General features: G+C 42.1%; 1 protein-coding gene across 1 annotated transcript in view; it reads left to right on the top strand.

The window, feature by feature from the left end:
• FKBP8 (FKBP prolyl isomerase 8) overlaps positions 1-14,124 on the top strand; it is a 130,883-nt gene that overhangs the window by 15,700 nt on the left and 101,059 nt on the right. Inside the window, exon 2 of the mRNA XM_040322838.1 lies at positions 4,311-4,621. Coding sequence (XP_040178772.1) covers positions 4,339-4,621 — 283 coding nt within the window. The 5' untranslated portion in view covers positions 4,311-4,338. The remainder of the gene's footprint in view (positions 1-4,310; positions 4,622-14,124) is intronic.

Raw genomic sequence — 14,124 nt, 5'->3', positions numbered from 1 at the left:
TTTCTACAACTTGATTGGTGTCCACTTGTAGTAAATTCAGTTGATTGGACATGATTTGGAAAGGCACACACGTCTAAATAAGGTCCCACAGTTAACAGTGCATGCCAGAACACAAACCAAGCCATGAAGTCCAAGGAATTATCTGACGAATTTCAAGACAGGATTGTATGGAGGCACATATATCTGGGGAAGGGTACAGAAAAATGTCTGCAGCATTGAAGGTTCCAATGAGCACTGTTGCCTCCTCCATCCATAAATGGAAGACGTTTGGAACCACCAGGACTTTTTCTAGAGTGGGCCCACCCGGCCAAACTGAGCAATTGGGGAGAAGGGACTTAGTCAGGGAGGTGACCAAGAACCAGTGTTTCTCTTTACAGCACTCCACCAATAAGGCCTGTATGGTATAGTGGCCAGACGGAAGCCACTCAGTAAAAAGCGCATGAGTGCTTGGCTGGAGTTTGCCAAAAGGCACCAGAAGGACTCTGGTCTGATGAAACAAAGACTGAACTCTTTGGCTTGAATGGCAAGTGCCATGTCTGGAGTAAACCAGGCACCGCTCATCTCCTGACCGATAACATCCCTACAGTGAAGCATGGTGGTGGCAGCATCATTCTGTGTGGGTGTTTTTCAGTGACAGGAACTGGGAGACTAGTCGGGATGAAGGGAAAGATGAATGCAGCAATGTACAGATTCATCCTTGATGAATGCCTGCTCCATAGCGCTCTGGACCTCCAGACTGGGGAGAAGGTTCATCTTCCAATAGGACAACAACCCTAAGCACACAGCCAAGATAACAATGGAGTGGCTATGGGACATCTCTGTGAATGTCTTTGGCCCAGCCAGAGCGTAGACTTGAACCCGATTGAACGTCTCTAGAGAGATCTGAAAATGGCTGCATCGATGCTCGCCATCCAACATAATGGAGCATGAGAGGTGCTGTGACAGGAGGCGACGACGTTTCATGACCGTTCCTGCAAAGAAGAATGGGAGAAAGTGCCCAAAAATGTGTGCCGAGCTTTTAGCATCATACTCAGACTTGAGGCTGTGATTTGGCACAAAGGTGCTTCAACAAAGTATTAAGTAAAGGCTGTGTGTGTGTGTGTGTGTGTGTGTGTGTGTGTGTGTGTGTGTGTGTGTGTGTGTGTGTGTGTTTGTTTTTTTATTTTTTTTTACCATTTCTGTAGAAAAGCTGGTAAATGTTGTTTAATTTGAAGCTGCCCTACATATAATTTCTACAGGGAGAAGAGAACGGAAATTCAGAGGTAAATGCTGGAACTTTATTTCAAGGAACTCCTTTATGAACCATTAAAATACATTAATTAGCTGGGAAGGTTCCTGTAACTTATTTAGTGCTTCTGAATCGCAAATCTCGCAGTTGTAACTTAATATCCACTGTAATATTTCAGGTGCTTTAAAACAGGCGGAGAGCTCTTATTAGGACCAGCTATTTCCAAGCAATTACTGAATAGAACGTAATGTTTTCCACTGTTTGCCATCGTTACAAACTTTAATCATTTAAAGTTCAACTTTAGCCATAAATGTAGAAATTAAAATGTGCAATACTTGCAGAAATTATTGCGGAATAATGTCCGTCATGCCTGTGATTTGCGACACATGGCAAGAAAAGTTTAAAAATTAGATGTATATATTTTTAATAGGAAAATATCCATTAGCCATCATATAATTTTAATCATGCTGGTTTGTCATGTTTATTAGAATGGGTGTTTGGCAAAAACTCAAGCTGCACTCAGATTTTTAAATTGTACATACCGGTATATTTATTGGTATGATCTTTTCCAGCTCATTCACATATCCAACATATTCAGAAATATGCTGCTAGGCATGTGTAGCATTTATGGATAATGTACAGGGAGATGCAACATATCAATGCTTATCCAGAGTTGCCATTCGTGAAATGAAACAAATGCCATGCTGAGTGAGGCTGATACAGGGAATGGTATTCTATTGACAAGTTTACTTTACTTGTATCGCTTTCTTAGGCCCATAAACACATTGGTGCTTTGCCCTGTTTGACTTGTTCAAGCTAGGGTAGTCGCTCTCGGCATGCATTGCAATGGTTTCCTTCCAGCTTCATTCAACTTTCTAGAAGCCCTCGCAACATCCCTGTGTATACAGTATAATTCAGTCAGATAAGTATAAAAATGTTGTACATGAATAAAATTATAGTCGGTCATCCAGCCAGCAGAATTAAGGGCAAAATGTTCAAAGGAGAATTTTGGGGTATAGAAAAATAACAAACCTTCATACTCATCTCCGTTACTGCACCAGTGTGATGCTTGAGTTGTCCTGCATCTGCTCTAAGGCTGAGAACTGAGCGATCATATGACCGCTGATTTCTCTACTCTGTGTTCTTGGAGTTGACTCTCTGCATGCTCCAGCCACAAACAGAATGGCCAGCTGTCAATCATGCAGCTGGGTGGATCCTGACATTATTCTCAAGACCCTTGCAGTTGCTCTGTCATGACCGCTGATGGAGAGCAAAAGCCTGCTATTAGCTTGCTCTGGGTTAACCGGTTAAGACCCGGACCATTATGCAGGTTAAGGACCTTGCCCCTTTTTGCGATTCGGCACTGCGTCGCTTTAACTGCCAATTGCGCGGTCGTGCGACGTGGCTCCCTAACAAAATTGGCGTTTTTTTTTTTCCACAAATGGAGCTTTCTTTTGGTGGTATTTGATCACCTCTGCGGTTTTTATTCTTTGCGCTATAAACAAAAATAGAGCGACAATTTATGAAAAAATGCAATATTCTTTTACTTTTTGCTATAGTATCCCCAAAATAGATATATATTAAAAAAACATATTTTTTCCCCCTCGGTTTAGGTCGATATGTATTCTTCTACATATTTTTGGTAAAAAAAAAAAAACGCAATAAGCGTTAATCGATTGGTTTGTGCAACATTTATAGCTTTTTACAAAATAGGGGATAGTTTTATGGCATTCTTCTTCTTATTACATTTTTTTTTTTTTTTTTTTTCTTGACTGCGACACTATGGCGGAAACTTTTGACACATTTTTGGTACCATTGTTTTTTTCACAGAGAAAAGTGCTATAATAATGCACTGATTACTGTGAAAATGACAATGGCAGTGAAGGGGTGAAACCACTAGGGGGCGCTGTAGGGGTTAAGTGTGACCTAATGTGTTTCTTACTGTAGGGGGGCTGGGCGTGTGACATCCCTATATCAAGGAACAGACAGACGATCACTGACACTGCCTCAGAGAATGGGGAAGATTTGTTTACATTCACCTCTCCCCCGTTCTTCAGCTCCTGTGACCGATCGCGGGACGGCGATCGGGTTCGCGGGTCCCGTGAGCACTCTCGCGACCCACAGTTGGGCTCTTAAAGAGTTTATCTATACGTCCATGTGCCCAGCCGTGCCATTCTGTCGACGTATATAGTCGTGCGGCGGTCCTTAAGTGGTTAAAGGAGAGCAGTTCTCTTCTGTGATCCAAAAGAGAAATATGGCCATCTGTCGCAAGTAAAAACGGGGTACAGTGAAATGGTACTTGTGTCTATCTTAAATTCTCTTTCAGCTCTAGTAGAAAAGGCCCCCAGAGGAGGACTGGTGCACTGTGACAATAGTGGTGTCTGTAGCAAGCCAATCGAACCTACAGTTGGTAACGTTAAATAGAAAATTGCTAGGAGGTGTTTTTTCTCAAAAATAAACCGATTTGCAGTGTGTGTGCAGTGTTTACTCCCTGCTCATTCTTGGCATTGGTAAGATCCTCATTGGACCCCCAATGGCCAAGAAATAATACCCTGGTTCATGAAATATGCATACATTAAGTCTGAGGAAACTGAAGGGGAGAGTACCCTTGGAGGTAAATCTACCGTAATGTGCCAGTATGCTATGCACAGTATGGCAAGGGCTCCCTCCACCTAGCAGATAATGTTTTGCTTTCTAACACTCGTCTATTGTGCAGCATCTTGGAATCTGACATTTTCAGAAATGTAACATTGATGGAATGGTTTTGCTTAAGGGCTCATTCACACCGTATGTGCAGATTTCACTTGCAGAGCCATCGGTCTACATCAGTTTTTATTAATTTCAGTGAGTTTTATACACCTTGACGATTTTTGCTCAGAAAAACATAGAGAACAATTGATCTAGTTGTGCCCTTGCAGAACGTGTACATAAAAACTGATGTCCCTTCGCACTGGTGTGGAGGAGGCCTTAATGTCCCCACAGAATCTTAACTTTTTCCTGACTAAAAAAACATTTTGAAGTTTATTGTAGAATGTCATGTGGACAGACTCCTGGAATTATTATTTATTTTTTTGCCCTATAGATTTCATCCTCAAAACTTCATCCAGAGGATGGCCTCTGCAGATGTAGAGGATTCACTAACACACGATGATGGATCTGACAGTGCACAGCTTTCTGAAAATGAGTCAAAACCAAGAACCAGGACGTCCCTGCTGGACAGCACCGAGGAGTTTGAGATCATTGACAGCACTGGAGAAGATGATGACCTGAGTGATCTTCCACTATTGGAAACTGTTGAGGGCCAAGAAAATGGGAAAATGCCGAATGAAGAAAAAGAGGAAAAGTCCACTGATGAATTTCAAAATGAACAAGACGACTGGATAGATATATTAGGTAAGTGATTCCTATTCATCCCCTGTAATTTTATTCAGTTATACTTTCCTATTCAACCCAGGTCTGTACAGCTGTGTCTGGGTCTATTTCCATCAGGGATCACAGAATGGGGAAATGCTAATCTGAAATAATGACGTAGGCAACAATTGCAAATTGCACTGGCATAACTATCTACATACAGCAGGGGTCAGCAATTTTTTTTTTTTCCACATCGAGTATGATTTTTTACATGCATTAGATAATCTGCATGCTTTTGAACAATTGCACACCTTTTTTATTACATTTTTTTTATTTTTTTGCACTCCGATGTACTGGTAATGGAAAATTAGGCCTCTTGCTCATTACAGCTTTTAGCTTAGTTTAAAAAAAAAAAAAATACAGCCTATGCATTGTAATGTGCCTATGCACACAGGTGTGTAAACGGGTGCCGTGCATTGTTCAGTTAAAAAAAGAAAAAATCAGCTTTTTCAGTAATTTACGACTCATGCGTGCATGAGTGTGCGCAAATGTCCCTTTGCATATTGAGCAGAATGATAACACAAGAATAAATTTGCGTGAAAGTTTGTGAACGCATATATGCGAAAATGCGCGTAAATGCAAGCAAATATGTACAAAAACCGCCTGAAATTGCGTCTGGAAAAAGTAGATGCTCAAACGGGAGTATTATGTGCAAGGGGCCTTAAACACATTCGTTACGTTTTGTTTATTTTAGTCATGTTTATATTTGGATATGTTTATATTTGGATATGTTTATTTTCAGACCTCGCATCGGGCCAAGATGCACAAAACCCTGCACTCGGTTTAGGCTAGGCTCACACTATTGCTACATGCGGCTCACAGTAGGGATCTGGTGTCTCCGTTCACCATTTCAAGTCTGTATTCAGCCTGAATTTTTGGGCTGAATTGGACGAAAAGATGCACAGGACCCCTGTGCAAATTCACACTGGAGCCACAACGGAGATATGTGAACCGGCTCCATAGAGAGCCGGTCACAATCTCTTGCCATGCAAATTTGATGTGGCAAAACCTGCACACATAGGTGTGAACCCAGCCTTAAGAAAGGGTAGTGAGTATAGATGTGCGAATGGTCGTCTTCAAAAAAAAACAATGTTTTCTGCTGCTGGTTGAAAATCACTTTAACATCAGGGAGATGGGTGGGCCCGTGAGTCAGGCCTTGTACTTGACACTCTGGTGTGTGTGTGGCCCAAAGCAACCAGATATTTTCCTCCCATCTCCTCTGCATCCCTTGCGCACCATTGCTCACCTCTGCACTCCTTGCATTTCTCTTCCACAGCTGACCCCCCCCCCCCCCCCCAAACACCTATTCCACTATTGTAGCCTCCTCAGAGCCTTTCCAAAACTGCACCCATTACACACCCTTTCGCCACTGTACCCTCCGCACACTTCTGCAACCACTCTACCCCTCACACCACCAATACACCTGTTCCACTACACAGTCGGCATTCCTGTTTGTCCACTTGAAGGTGCTTGCAGCCTATGGGCGCTTTGCTAGCGACTCCTTATGGAAGGATGTGTCATCAGTGCTAAGATGGCAACAGGTGCCACTGATTATAGCATCATGTGCCTTTTTTTTGCATGTGTACCAAGAGTTGCTGACCCTCTGATCTACAGTATATACTGCCACACAGGGAGCAACTTTAATAGATTTCTGGGCTGTTTATCTGAATGCTGGTTACCTGTGTCTAACTTTTAACCCAGTGGTTTGAATGCTCTTCAAGGGTGCCGATCAGGAGTATATATCTGCTCTGTTAACTGGCTGCATATTTCTTTCCTAAGTTATTAGGGATGATTACTGAAGGAGTTGAGAATCTTCAAATAAGTGTGTGTGTGTGTGTGTATATATTACATTTGAAGATCAGAAAAACATTCACTGCTCTTCTTGCTGTATTGTCTTGAAAAGTTTAACTCCCGTCCGATTTTTTTTTTTTTTTTGAGCAACACACAAGATAAAAGAAAAACAAACTTTGGTCATTCACTGCATCTGAGCATTACATGCATGCATTGGAACGGTGTTCATGTCGGATGTCTCTTGTAGCTTTTAGAGCATGGGAATTACAGTATTAGGTAATACACCTTCACTAATATAAAATCACCAGGAGGGTGTACATGCCACAGGTCCAGTGCATCAAAAGGGGCTCATTATCCAACATGTGGTCTGTCTGGTGTGAGGGTTAGGGGGCTAGCCAGCCATCTGCCCCATATCCTTTTAAATGCTTTGGTTTGTTTCCGACCAGTGATATCTAGAGGGACTTTAAATGTACCTGTGAGCCTTTCCAGGTCAATAATATAGTTTTCCTAGCATAAAAATGAAGGATGCAGGGGAGTGTCTTTGCATAAATGGAGATCCCCAAAAATCAGTTCTCGGGGTGAAGAACATTCGGGAGGCCCAGTGCCTGCAAAATAAGACCCTACCTCTTCCCAGAAGGTCTGCACCATTGGGCAGGCCCTGAAACAATGTAGAAAATGTGCCTCTTGGTCACTCCCTCAAACAGTCAGCAGCTGTGGCTAGGCCCACCTTGTGTAGTCTGGTAGGGGTTAAGTGAGATGGATGAAAGATTTTTATATTGATTTATATGATCTTTGGAAGGTATTACCAAAGTTTTATATATGTCACTGAATTCTGACCAGTCCTTGTCCGTAAGTCCATAGATGCCCATCTCGCCTGTGACATCCAAAATATAGGGTTACACTCTGTCAGAAGGGCAGCATAGTATGTAGATATAAGTTTAGTGGAGTTTTGCAGTATTTTCCCTAGTTGTGGTACTTGCCTCCGCCTTTAGTTAGTAATTGAGGCTTTCTAGGGACCACACTTCGAAAGTCATCGGGGACTGAAAACCAAGTAGGAAGGCAGGATTGTGGATAAAGGACATGAGGGGTTTGGTAGGAGATTGGAAAACTGCTGAACATTTAACTTGAGTTGGTAAAAATATGTCTGTTGGAAGGGTTGAGCCAGAAAAAGCTATGCGTTCATAAAGGATCTTACTCCATACTATCTAGCTCAACCCACAGGGGAGTCTTGTGTAAAGCATGTCATTTTTGGTATCTGGGCAACTTTGAGTGGCATGGAAATATTTTGAAAAGTATGGTAGACATGGCAGCACAAGTCTAATTATTGGAGCAGAGCAGGTTGAGTTCCCAACACAGCCAGAAAATGGACCACAATGCGTGGTCAGTTTTTAATAGGAAAGCAGACTGGCAGGAACACCCGGGATTTCACACAAAGGGAGCAATACAAAGAGAACAGGATACTTTCTCATACAAGTATTTTGGTACCGCAGGCACATATCAGGAATATGAAACATTGGGGTAACATTCTTTAAAGTCATTGGTTAAGAGGGGGGAGATTCTCTCTGTAAAGTTCTTGTAGTAGGTTGCCAGGTAAGTCTGGGCTAGGTTTATTGTTAGTTTTTGGTTGCTTTTGATTTTTTATTAGCTTGTAGAGTTTCCTCTTCTGTAATAAGTCAGTATAAGGAAGTCCTATCGGTAGGTAGAGAGGGAGGGAAAGGAAATTGTAGAGAACAAGTAGCCGGCTGAGTCCAAGGAAAATAAATTGGGGGTTGAATAGAGTTTATAGAGAATTGGGAGTGAAACGACATTAATAATTTTACAGGGTTACATGTGAGGCCCTAATTGACAATCTTTAAAGAGGTTGTAAACCCTTGTGTTTTTTCACCTTAATGCATCCTATGCGTTAAGGTGAAAAAACTTCCGTCACTGACCGGCCCACCAGGCCCCAGTTTTACTTACCTGAGCCCCTTCATTCACTCAGGGGCACGCTGTCCCTCTCTGCACGGGGTCCCAGGTCTTGATTGGATTGATAGCAGCACAGCCATTGGCTCCCGCTTCTGTCAATCAAATCCAATGATGCAGGGTTGGGGCCTAGTCCCGCATCCGTGTCTATGAACGCAAATGCTGGACTTTGGAGCGTACCCACAAGGTAACCCCCCGAGGGAGCGTGTCTCCTAGGGGGTTATCTGATAAGAGGAGGAGCCACGAACCGCCTATGGACCCCAGAAGCCAAATATCGGGGCCACTGTGTGCAAAACGAGTTGCACAGTGGCAGCGAGTATGACATGTTTGTAAGGCTTCAGTTTCTATTTTATTTTTAATCGATCACTTTTAAACGGATAGCTTTGTATTCAGAGTCAGGTTGTCTGTCTGTGGGCCAATAAGGCATCTTGTTTATTCCCTTTCCTATAAAAAGTGCATTTTGTTTGTCTGTCTGAGTCAAGCCATAGATTATACAATATTCTTCCCTTCCACCATGGGTGGAAAGAAAGTTGCTTGATTCCCCCATCAATACTGAATGCCCCCTACAATGCTATTGTATTCTGCCAGCAGGGAGCCTCCCCCCCCCTGTTGCTCTCTCATTTAAAGTCCCACATATCCCCATTTTTCAGTCAGCGTGGCTGGGCATTACAATGCTTTTAAAAGTTGTGTACCAGGCCTGGCAGTGACAGTGTTGGAGAATGTGTCCTGTACTGTATTCCAAGAATATATATTTATATTTTTTTTTTATAGGCAAGTCAAAGATACTTATTTTGCAGCACCAGATGGCAACTGATGCACATTGCTATCTGGAGTTGCCATGTCCAGCCACTGCACAATGCAATATTTGTGGCTCTTATGTAATACACTGGAAGTTCTATTTCAACGTAGAACCTATCTAGACTTTGCCTCTTGTATTACAACCAAGCTGCTTGCATACTGTTGTGATGTTAGCCAATTTCTACCAAACGCATACTGGAAGTCAACGTTTTGAATACTTTGGGGATGTGGGGGGGGGGGGTTCAGGGAATGTGGGGTTACAATATTCGTTCGTTTGTTTTTTTTGTTTTTTTGTGCATTCTTCTCTTTTGACATGGTGATAAACATGCAGCATAGTAAAGCGGGGGGAAAAAAAAGCTTGAAGGTCAATTAATTAATTAATTAATTTATTTTTTATTTACTTTTATTTTTATTTTAAGAGTAAACTTTAATATAGGTTTTAGGTGTTTTGTCAATTCAGGCCTATTACTGTTTAAAGGGGGGGGGGGGGAGACAAGCTTCACAACATAAACCGCTCTAAAAATTCTCCCCCCATCTTTTGTTTTTAAAGTGGACGTATGCTATAAGAGATCTGTCCAAAAAGTTAATTGATGGCCGCAGACTAGTCAACAGTATTGCCCAGAAGCTTCTTGCTGCTGCACTTTTCTTCAGTACAGATGTATCATGTCTTGTCTGTCTGGGGTAGCCATCTACTGATGATAGACCAATAGAAATGCATAAATCCCCCCCCTATCCCTGTTAATCAGCGTGGATGCAGGATTCATCTCTGTCCGCTTTGTGGAATTCCAGTCTAACCCAAATCTTAACTCCCTCATGCCAGCGCCTCCCAGCCCTTTAAGAGGTTTCTGATGCCGGGAGGTGGGGCAGAGTTTCTGATAATGTGACCGCCGTGATTGGACAATCGCGGTGGTGACATTATCAGAAAGTGCGCCCTGCGGTCACATGACTGGATTGCAAGTAGCAATCTGGAGCTTTCCGTTGGCTGCCAGCTTGCGGCACTGCTCTATTTACATTCAGGCATGCATATATGCAGCTGCTTGGCATTAAGGCCCACATGCCGAGAGGCTGCATATGTGTGTTCGGCCTGTGTGAGGAGGTTAAAACGGTATTAAACCCAGAAGCAAACATTTATTGCAGTTTACAAGTTCTTAAATTGTTTGCTTGTATTAACTGTTTCTGGACCGCCCACCGCACATATACTGCGGCCTAGCTGCGTCAAACAACGTACCTGCGCGCTGTTTCCTCTTTCTGGGTCTGGGGCATGCACAGAGCCAATTGGGGGGGTCCGGCCACCTGCGATTTTTCGTGTAAACAAGGCAAACCATCCTGTCACAGAGGAAGAGAGAGAGATCTGTGATTCCTGCTAATCAGCAACACTGATATCTTTCTCCAGTCAGTTTACCCCCTACAATTTAGAAAGCATTACCTAGGAGCACACTTAAAGTGGAGTTCCACCCATAAATATAACATTACATCAGTAGTTTTAAAAAAATGTCATTAGTCCTTAACGAAAAAAAATTTTTTTTAGATGCCTTCAAAGTGTTGTTGCTAGGCAGAATAGTTAATCTTCCCACTTCCTGCACCTAGGTGCTTAAGCTTCCTAACCTACACCGCACAGACTCCTGGGAATGTAGTGGGTGTAACTTTCCAGGAGTCTGTGCACTCCCCAGTCTCAAAGAATCATGTGACTTGGACAGCACAGGTGCTGAAACCTGATCTGACACTGCTTGTGCAGCACTGAGCATGTGCTAGATCTGCAAGGCTGAAATCCAGGAAGTCATACAGATTGGCTTCATAATGCCCACACTTAAGATGGCCCCAGTCAATTTCTATTTTATAAAGTGTCTAAATGCTGTAACAACCTAACAAAACAGACCTTAGTTTACAAACTAACTTTACTAGGATACATTAAGCTTGTGTATTACAGGGGTATTTATATTTTAAAAGTGAAATTGTGGCCGGAACTCCGCTTTAACCATTTGATCGCCCCTGATGTTAACCCCTTCCTTGCCAGTGTCATTTATACAGTGACAGTGAGTTTTTTTTTTTTTTTTTTTTTAAAGCAGCGATCACTGTATTGGTGTCTGATTTGTCCGCTGCAATGTGGCAGTCCTGCTAGAAATTGCTGATCGCTGCCATTACTAGTAAAAATAAAAATGCCTAAATCTATCCCATAGTTTGTAGACGGGATATATTTTGCGAAAACCAATCCATACGCTAATTGGGATTTAAAAAAAATAAAATATGTAACAGAATATATATTGGCCTAAATTGATGAAGATTTTTTTATTTTTTTACATGTTTTGGATCTGTTTTATAGTAGAAAGTAAAAAGTTTTCTTCCAAAATTGTTGCTCCCCCCCCCTTTTTGCCTAACTAGCCTGTAGAGGACCGATGTCTATACTTTTCCCCACAAATGGCGCTCTCTTCTGGTTTTTATTTTTTGCGCAACAAAACACAAAAACGTGGGAGTGTTTTTAAGATTAAGTAGGTTTAGGACGGACTTCTACTTTAAGTGGAATTCCAGGCTAAACCCTGACTCTGCTGAAAACGTGTCATGGGAGTGCAAAACTAATTGCACTCCTGTGATCCATAGGAGAAGCCCAACCAAACAAGCTTTGGCTGGACTTCTCCTTTAAGGCTCCATTTACACCTAAGAGTAGCGCAGTGGCAGCTGCTGCACTACGATTTTTTTTTTTTTGTATAGCTTTAATCAAGCTCATGTACCAAATCTTGCCACAGAGCCAGGAGCGTATGGCCTTGCGATTTTTATTTTTTATTATTGGCATTTTTCCCCAGCAAACTGCGGCAAAATTAAAAATCGTTTTGGGGTGCCATTTTTAGAAATGATGGCATTGCAAGTGCGTCCTGTGTTTTGCTGCGTTTTGGGAAATTTTGTGAGTAGAAGCACATGAATGGGGCCTTAAAGCGGGATTCCACCCGCAATTTTTTTTCAAAAGTCAGCAGCTACTAACACTGTAGCTGCTGACTTTTAATAAGGACACTTGCCTGTCCTAGGCGCCAGCGATGATGGGCCCCCGACGGCGATCGCTCGGTCCTGGCGCATCATCCTGACAACCTTCACTGCCCGTGTCCTACTGCGCATGCGCGACTCGCAGGGCAATTTGAATGGGCGTCTGCCTCCTGGGATACACACAGTTCCCAGAAGGCTGTGCGCCCCATTCATCAGAAGACACCAAGACGGAGGACGAAGCAAAAGAGAACCGCGGTGGAGGAAGAGGCAGAAGAGCTACTTCCGCATAGCAACAGCCCTTTCTGGTGAGTATAAATTTTTATTTTTTGGGGGGGAAAAAAAATAATAATCTGGGTGGAACTCCACTTTAAAGATCGATGGAAACATGTCCTTGCATTTCAAAAGAAGCACATGTGGCACTTGATCTATAACTTTAAACGATGGAAAACTGAGCTTTATTTTTAAACTATGAATGCAAAGGTATAATGAACCGTTGTTTCCCTCTTAACCCGATTGTAACTTCTTGTATTTGTAACTGTATTGTCTCCCTTTTTATAGTGTAAAGCACTGCGTAAACTGTTGGCGCTATATAAATCCTGTATAATAATGCAGTGGAATGATGTTTAGCGCTAGAAAAATATCATTCTAGCCTACTGTGTTTTTGTTTTGTTGGTCAAACAATCATTTGTGCTGATGTTGAAATGCCCTTATTGCCTGTGTCCTATTGTAATATTTGTCTTTTAGTTGTGGTTTTTAAGTTGAACTCTTCACAACATATTGGAAAAGTGTAGCTGGGCAGATACTGGTGTCTTTAAATTTGTCATACCTTTTTAATAAATTCAAGCTATTCCTTTTAAACGGACTCTTTCTGCAGTCTGTTATTCTTTATGTGTTTTCATAATGAAGTGGTGTTAAATAATGCACAAATGCCCCAGACTGAAGGTGAGCTGATCCAGAGACACCAGAGGGAGTAGGAATCAATGATTATTTCTATTCAGAAAGTCATTAATAGTCTGCTTGCCATGGGTTTCAGCACTGAGCCATGATGCTGGGAATATATTAGCTGTCACCCAGGTGAAATATAGGAGGCCCAGAGGAAGCCATTATAGGCAACAAACGTGACTGGAGGAGGTGATTTACGAGATGCCAGAATAGTCTGGCGGGCCAGTGAGGACAGACGGTATTTGCAGCAGTAAGACAGCAGGATATGGAGAAATGATGCATGCTTAAGGACAGGTGAAACAAGTGGCTTGGGCAGCTTTAAATCTAGTTATTATGCACAGTTGGAATAACAAGACTGGGGCTTAAGGATCCCTGAGCTGGGACCTCATTAGCGGCTCCACCACTGTTTGTCTGGATTCATGGAATTAGGCATGATGCGGTGTCTTGCAGCTGAAAAGTCCAGATATATTGACAATCTCATTAATTAACATTTAGGAAGGCATCGTATTACAAGCATTTAACATATCTTCATTCTAGGGGAAAGTAAAACCTATGTATGATTAACCACTTAAGGACAGAGCCTCTTTCTGAGATTTGGTGTTTACAAGTTAAAATGTATTTATTTGTTGCTAGAAAATTACTTGTGTGTGTGTGTGTGTGTGTGTGTGTGTGTGTGTGTGTGTGTGTGTGTGTGTATATACACGGACAGACACGGCCCCCTTGAACTTTGCGACCTTTTGCCACATTTCAGGCTTCAAACATAAAGATATAAAACTATTTTTTTTTTTTTGAAGAATCAACAAGTGGGACACAATCATGAAGTGGAAAGAAATTTATTGGATATTTCAAACTTTTTTAACAAATAAAAAACTGAAAAATTGGGCGTGTGAAATTATTCACCCCCTTTACTTTCAGTGCAGCAAACTCTCTCAGAAGTTCAGTGAGGATCTCTGAATGATCCAATGTTAACCTAAATGATGATAAATATAATCCACCTGTGTGTAATCAAGTCTCCGTAT

The sequence above is a fragment of the Rana temporaria genome, chromosome 1, assembly GCF_905171775.1.
Source record: "Rana temporaria chromosome 1, aRanTem1.1, whole genome shotgun sequence".
Taxonomy (NCBI): Eukaryota; Metazoa; Chordata; class Amphibia; order Anura; family Ranidae; genus Rana; species Rana temporaria.
Note: the sequence above shows the minus strand (reverse complement) of the source record. Positions and strands in the feature narration are given on the sequence as shown.